Source organism: Eptatretus burgeri, chromosome 8 (assembly GCF_056783735.1).
Source record: "Eptatretus burgeri isolate ZD-2024b chromosome 8, Ebu_testis_v1, whole genome shotgun sequence".
NCBI lineage: Eukaryota > Metazoa > Chordata > Myxini > Myxiniformes > Myxinidae > Eptatretus > Eptatretus burgeri.
In genome coordinates, this window is record NC_140968.1 from 101,097,513 (window position 1) to 101,105,335 (window position 7,823).

General features: G+C 41.8%; 1 protein-coding gene across 2 annotated transcripts in view; it reads left to right on the forward strand.

Annotated features, from left to right (window-relative positions):
• Positions 1-7,562, forward strand: part of UTP4 (UTP4 small subunit processome component) — a 31,192-nt gene extending 23,630 nt beyond the window's left edge. For both annotated transcript variants that reach the window (XM_085893276.1, XM_085893277.1), the window contains 9 exons: positions 258-354; positions 1,408-1,472; positions 1,694-1,816; positions 2,012-2,168; positions 3,379-3,485; positions 3,715-3,810; positions 5,468-5,650; positions 5,905-5,949; positions 7,198-7,562. In XM_085893276.1, the coding sequence (XP_085749402.1) occupies positions 258-354; positions 1,408-1,472; positions 1,694-1,816; positions 2,012-2,168; positions 3,379-3,485; positions 3,715-3,810; positions 5,468-5,650; positions 5,905-5,949; positions 7,198-7,314 (990 nt within the window). In that variant the 3' untranslated portion in view covers positions 7,315-7,562. The remainder of the gene's footprint in view (positions 1-257; positions 355-1,407; positions 1,473-1,693; positions 1,817-2,011; positions 2,169-3,378; positions 3,486-3,714; positions 3,811-5,467; positions 5,651-5,904; positions 5,950-7,197) is intronic.
• The last annotated feature ends 261 nt before the right edge of the window (positions 7,563-7,823 follow it).

Here is a 7,823-nt window from a genome sequence, read left to right on the forward strand (position 1 = left end):
CATCCATCCACACGCAAGCTACCTTCAAGTCATTCCAATATCCCTGTATTCCTCTATCTCCAATACACCTAGGTACCACCTAACTCAAATTTAAACCTCTCTACAATTTCTGCTGCTCATAATACAAGTGTGATTTCACATTGGGGCTGCTGTTTGGTACTTTCTGAATCCTAACCACCAGCCTCTCCCCGTTCTACACACACACACGCACACTTTTATACCCCTCCCTCCCACCCCATTTTCCTTTTTCCCTCCAGCAATGCCTGGTATCATGTGCCAAAGATGCAGGAATGCTGTTGTTCCGATTTCCATTGGAGTTGCAGCTCTGGAAACTTGGTGGGACAAATGCAACAGGTGGCGTAACATTGTACATGGAATGTAAACTTGGGTTCTGTTCATGATGAGTCATTATTATCATTATCATTATTATCATTATTATTATCATTATTATAATTATTATCATTAGTATTATTCATTATTATCATTATTATTATTATTATTACTGACTCTGCCACTGAAGGTGGGCAGAGGTTATGTTTTCATTGCTGTCAGTCTGTCAGTCTGTCTGTTTGTCTGTCTGTCTGTCTGTGAACAAGATATCTCAAGTTGTGGACACGTTGGGTGTGTGACATGGACGAACTGATTAGATTTTGGTGAAGATCCAGATCCGGATCCGACAACGACAAATTTTTGAGTGATTCTTCACCATTGAGAGATAGAGCCAAAAATGATATATAGCACGATATCTCACTAAGTTGTGGACGGATTCGGATGAAACTTGGTGGACACATTGGTGTGTGACGAGGAAGAATTGATTCGATTTTGGTGAAGGTTTTTTTTATTTTCTTTTCTTAAAGTAATTCTTCACCATGGAGATATGGGGCCAAAACAATACATAGCACGATGCGGTATTTCAAAAAAGTTGTGGACGAGTTCTGACAACTTGGTGGATGAGTTGGTTAGGCGACAAGAACAAGCCGATTAGATTTTTGGTTCATGTCTGGATTTAGAATAGGTGCGATACAAAATGTAAACTATTCAGCCTGGCGGGGGCGTGCACTTCACCGAGTGCCACTCCAGTTGCCTTTGTGATCCACAGCTTCCATCGACTGTGTCAAGACCACTTGCTTTCGATCGTCTTTTCCTGTTGTGCATTTCGAGATTGAAGGTTTCCATTTGAATAATTGTTCACAATGGTGGCACAAGCAGCTTTGCACAGTGAATCATGTGATCTTTCTCACTATGTTGGGGTGGGGGTGGTGGTATGGGAGATTTTTGCACAGCACCAAAAATTAAGATCGACCAAAGAGTGCTGAACCTCCACTCTGCTTCCACATTTTTTTTGGTGTAAATGTTTCAGTAGTTTAATCGAATATGAATTTATTTTTTTAATTATTTATTTTTCAGGCAAAAATGGAGATGCCCTTCCAGTTACTGTGAATCCTGAGAAAATTTTAGAGCTGAAGTGCAAGGTGAGTCCTTTGAGTGCTGAATGCCAGTCTATGTTCAAATGGATCACCAAAGGAGAGATAGATAGATATATAGATTTAAACGAGCTTTTTGGAACACATGTTTTATGTATGGTAATATATTTACACTTTGTCTATATTAACAAATAGTGTCCAATTTTTGGGTTGGGGTTGATCGGTTTACGGTTCCTTTTGATTCGAATTGCTCCTTGTTTTTCCAAAAGGGAAAGGACGAGATTGCTTGCAGTGCTGTGAGCTCCTCGGGGGAGTGGATTGCATATTCCACTGTTCGACGGGTTAATGTATACAAGATCGCCTCGAGTGCGGACAACCCAAAGATCGAGAAGGTAAGCCCATTGTCTTATTAATGTAAGTACGAATGTCATTGTTCACCTGCCAGTGGTTTTTGTATTTGTTTTGGTCATCATCTTCAGGCATTTTTTTTTAAATTTTGTCTTGGTCTCACCTGATGCACTACTTCCTTGTGAATGGAGCATTCTAATCAAATCTTATTTTTTTTGGTTTGTTTGCATTGAATGCAGGTGCGGAAATTGCCAGAGACCGTGCACTCTGCACTGTGCCTTGCTTTTGTGCCGCATTCTGCGAAGCTGGTCGTTGCTTCACCTGATCACCACCTGCACATTGTGCGGCCAGACGTGACCCGGCCCAAGTTGCTGCACAGCTTTCGCTCCCAAGAAGGTGCAGGAAAAAAAACGCGTGACACTCTCATGTAGGGTGGCCTGAGGCTCGCACCTGTATTTACCTGGCCTTGGATAAATTTGAGACCTTGTTACTCGTACAGTTTGAGAAACCTGATCAAGCGGTTTGCTATAAATACTATTGAGAACTTTGCAATTACAATGGCGTTATCTTCCTTTAAAATGTGTAAACATCCGTTGCATCGTTACTCGATTTGTGTTTACTTGGCTGTGTCGACTCGATCAGAGACGCCAAAACTGTGTACCATTTAAAGATGTCTCTTGACCTTTTTCACATGAGGATAAAAAATTTCTTTTTTTTAAATGGACTACATGGTATGTGATGCGAGGCAAGTTGAAAGTTGACGTGGTGGACCTTTGTGTACGTGTAGCAAGGTATTCCCCTGCGCCACGTACCGATTTGTCCCATCATTGGTGTAACGCCTTGATGACATCTGCGTATAAATTTTTGGGATGCGTGCATCAACGTCTTCGTTATTCAGAAGCATCATGTATGCCTGCTGTTGTTGGCTTACTGGTTAGGGTGGTGGGCATGGGATCCTAAGGTCCTGAGTTCAAATCCTGCTCGGCCGTTGAATTTATACCAGTTGGGGCTTACTCAGCCTGTCATCCTTCTGAGATCGGCAAAATGATTACTCGCTTGTTGGGATGATTGAGCCATTCAAGTATCTCGTGTCAGAGTGACGACCCGTCCAGTACGTGCCCAACAGCCCAGGAGACTGCTTCGGCAGCACCGGTGCTCTGTACAGAGTTTGGTCCCAATGGATGGATGGATGAGCATCATTCCACCGAGATGTTCTTGCAATGCTTCCACTCTGCCCAGAGAAAAAGGATTGTATACAAACTCTCAAACTAAAAGTACTACTCCTGCATATTGACTTCTTCATTATGGGATGTGAACAACTGGAATGCTTACAAAATAATGTGAAACACAAAACTCCCTTTTTGTTTTGTTTTGTTGTTTTTTTTTTTCCTTATCCCGCAATTTGCCAAATCAATGCTTGAAAGTGAACCAGCTGATTATGGTTGTTTTTTTTTTCTCATCGACAGTGGTGAATACCACAAGTCTCGTGTGTGTATGTGTGTGTGTGTGTGTGTGTGTGTGTGTGTGTGTGTGTGTGTGTGTGTGTGTATGTGTGTGTGTGTGTGTGTGTGCTGTCACGCTGTTGTCTGTTGTTCGATCGCTTCAGGTAGATTGCTTCCTGTGCGCCTTCTATCCATCAGTGAGGATGGACAATGGCTTGCTGTGGCTGATTGTGGCAGTCGCATCGACGTCTACAGCCTGACAAAACTCGAGGTTAGAATGTGTGGGCACTAACACCTGTCTTTGCTTCCATGAGATTATCATGATTGAATCTTCTGAGACCAATGGCTTTGCATGATTTGGACAAATGAACACGGCTACCTCGACCAGGTTTTTTGTTTTTGTTGTTTTTTTCACCACCTGTGGCAGGAAAGTTGGAGCGTTTGACTTGAATCGTTACGTGTCTCACAACCCCGTTCCCATGCTCTGTCTCATTCCACAGTGGAATTGTACATTACCAGTCTACCAATCACAGCCCAGTGCCTTGGCCTTTGGACCCTCCAACAATGACCTCGTGGTGGCTTATGCTAACCGCCAGGTAGGTCGAGATAAGTGGGTGGGGGTTACAAGAGACTAATTTTATACAAATTGTTTTGTACATCATTTGCATTCATCTCGAAACAGGAAATGCACTTGTAAGATGGTAATGATTATTATTTGGGGTCCAAGCCTTCCAGGCTGGAAACACTTTTAAAATTGTTCTGGTTTATATTATTATTATTATTACTATTATTGTTATTATTATTATTCTGCCACTTTTTGTGTTAGCAGTTTCGAAAAAAACTTTAACGGACAAAGGTCAGACTTTAGGACATGATAGGATGATGTATGAAGATTATTCTAATGCAAAATTAATTTTGGTCACGTGGTTTGGCCGCAATCTTGGATTTAAACAAAAAATAATAATCATTCTGGAGAACTGCTTATCGAATCGATGCGAAACTTTGTCTATAATCAATTACATATGTGGAAAATAAAAATAAAAATGTAATATCAATTATGACATCACTCGTGGTTTTGTTTGGACGCCATCTTGGATTTATAGTGAAAAAAACCTTTAAAAAAATTTTAACTTTTCCAAAACTGCCCGTCTGATGGAAGTGAAACTTTGTAGATATGATCGAGTACACATGTGGAATATAGGGTCGTCATGATTACGTCATCCGTCACATGGCTTGGTGGCCATATTGGCTTGAACAAAAAGCTACAAAACCCTTCTCCAAAATCTTGTTTCTGATTCATTCGAAACTTGGCACAAATGATCCACTTAACATGTGATTATAACATGTAAAAAATTATGATGTCATCGGTCACGCGGTTTGGCTGCCACGTTGGATTAACCGTCAACACCTTTCAAAAAACTTCTTCGCAACTGCTCAACTGATTGATGTGAAACTTGTCACATATTATGGTGTACCCCTGCGGAATATATATATATATATATATATATATATATATATATATATATATATATATATATATATATATATATATATATGTGTTGTTAGCGATGCCGTCAGAGGTCATGTGGTTTGGCTGCCATCTTGGAATTAAGCTGAAAAATTAAATATTTTCTACAGAACCTCTTAACAGATCAATGCGAATCTTTGCGTATCTAATAAACTACACATAGTGAAAATGTTTTTTTGTTATTGTTTTTGCAAACTATGACGTCATCCGTCACGTGTTTTGGCCACTATGCTTGATTTAAGCAAAGAACGATCATAGCGGGGTGGCTTGGACCCCAATCCAAGCAGTGCGATTTGGATCGCTGCTCGCAGTTTTAATTCTTATTATTATTGTCGTTATTATTCAGTAATAGTGTATAATACCTGCATTACCAACAACTGATCTGTTATTAAAACGGTCATCACCTTGCCCCATCCCCCATTCCCAAGGAATAGACATTCCCAGCGAGAGTGATCATATTTTTATTGAGGTGTGCAACCTTCTCTCCCTCCCTCCCCGCCACCCACCTTCAACTCGTCCATCCCCACCAGCCACCCTACTCAAGGAATAGACATTCCCGGTTTACAGTGATCATATGTTTTTTTTTTAATTGTGGAGATGCCCCTGCTGACTCCCCCTCCTCCTCCATCCTCATACATTTGTGTTGTATCACTGATCAGTACATCGATGTGCGTATATATTGGGAGAGGGAGATACAACCTTTGGTGCAATGTGTGAACGTGTAGGTATTGGAGTTTGATGTGAGCAAGAAGAAGTATACCCCCTGGAGTCTAATGCATGCAGTCGATATGCCAAAGCGTTGGCTGGAACGTGACACACCCGTCACACACATCACTTTCAACTGCAGTCAGAAGAACGTCATCATTCTGCATGACACGTATCGCTTCAGTTTCTTCGATAAAACGAAGGTGTGTTTTCATCAAAAACCATTTCTTTAATTTCTCCTGGTCCTCCGATCCACATTTGGTACGGCCCAATGAGCTTGTGCCGCACATTGTGCACCACATTGCCACGGGTTGAACCTCATGGAAAAAGTTTTCCCAAGTTTCCATTCCGACTACGTCATGGTTCATATCTCCAAAGCACCAGAGGACGTGAGCCAGTCCAGTGAGTTGTGGTTTGGAGGAATGTTTTGTCTGATTTAATGAACTGTGTTTTGCAGCCACTGACCTTCATGAACGGCTTCAAGGAGTGCACAAAATACCAGGTAACTTTTCAACACCGTGTGAATGACACAAAGTTTTCTCAATCACATGTCTCTTTTTGTCGATGGTAAACTGTGCCTTGCCTTGTGAATTGGGCCACACGGTGACCTTCCTCTGTTATCATGGAGTGCAGTATTTCTCCATACGGGGAAATTGCATGGAAAAAACAAATAAATAAATAAATGGCCGCCGCATCAAATGTTTTGTAGGACTTGGATGTAGGAATATCTAAGAATGCAAAGCTTCCCTACATTTTGGTAAAACATGCGGTCATGAGAGTCCAAGCCTGGTGTTGGCTTCGGTGTTGGCTGCTTTGGGACCTCAGGGTCCTGAGTTTGAGCCCCGTTGGCTGCAGAATTGACACAAGGTGGGGTTTATCTCAGCCGTCATATTTCCAAGGTCGGTGAAATGAGTACCATTGTACCGGAAGAGGGGCACAGCATCGGCGGCTCAGCTGCGCTTCCAAGAAACGATAGCTACCCGGCAGCAGCCAAGCTTCCATACACAAGAACAGAGTGAGAGTCCATGCAGACACAGCGATGAACACCGTAGGGTGAAGCTGCATCCTATGTACATGTACACAGTGAGCTGCATTTGCTGTGCATGTCCACTCCTAAACATACATATATAAATATATATTTCGGAACGACACAAATTTCTATTTATTTTAAATAATCAAATAGAGCTGGATGGCAAAAACAACACAATATCAAAAACTTTACGGGAAAGTTGAACTGCCAGCCGTGCAGAGCAGACGTGCCCCCAATACACCGCTTTCCTTGCTCTTCCGGCCAGATTTTTACGTCATCTATTTCCTTTTACACATATCTCGATGAAGCAAGTCATAGTATCCGCTGATGAACATCGGCACATCACAAAAGTTTCTTAGCTTCAGCTTATATAAACAACATGGTGGAATTTGTTGAAGAAGACTCTTTAGTCGCAAGTATACACACACAGCCATATACGTTTGCTCCATTATATGATGTGTGCACCCGCTGTGCATTGCCAAAGTCATGCTGCAAACCGTGCCACCGGGAAGTCTCCGGTCCGTTTCTGTTGTTGGCGAGCACGTACTTCATGGCCATCTTGAGAAGGGATTTTTGAGATGGCAAGCAACTGTTTGTCGTTATGTAGTCGTGGGAAAGGTGGGACGGTCAATAGGCCAAGTGCTTTGTGGTGTTTGTTGATTGGATTGTCGACTGGATGGTGAAACTATCGTTCTTTCTTTTTTTTCTTTTTTTTTCCAGCCACTCCTGTTTGTCGACGTACTTGGAGAAGACTGGGTGGTTGTGGTGGAGAGAAACGTCGACGAAATGCAGACACAACTGCCCAAAGCTATCCTGCAAAAGAAGTTTGGGATATAAAAATGTTCCCCAAAAGAGACTTGCCCTGTATTAATTATTTTTCATGATAACGATTCGGTTGTTGTTTTTATTTTTGTTTTTAAACGTTTGGTTAAGAAGGATCGTGAGCTTTGAGGCTCATTAGAATTGACCGTGCCCTTATTCTGCACCGCTGAAGATTCCTGGGGACAGGTTTGTACATAAGTTCTTGTTGACGTGACTGATTTGAAATGTGACATAAAGTTGCACTTTGGGTTTCATGGACCATGTGACTTGTGTTTATGAGATTTGAAAGTGTAATACTAAATCCCTGTAAAAGAAAAACAAATGCATTCCCCCACCACCTATGTCTAAATATTTTCCCACAAAGTGGTCCAACCTCGTATTGTCTAATGTTGTAACTTTTACGGAAGTACCTGTGGGTGTTTGAAATATGTGACGTAGTCCCAACAGGATGGTACAGAGGTGGCACACTTGTATTTGAGCTCATCTGGTCTGGGTTTGAGTCCTAACCCACCTACTCAACTGTC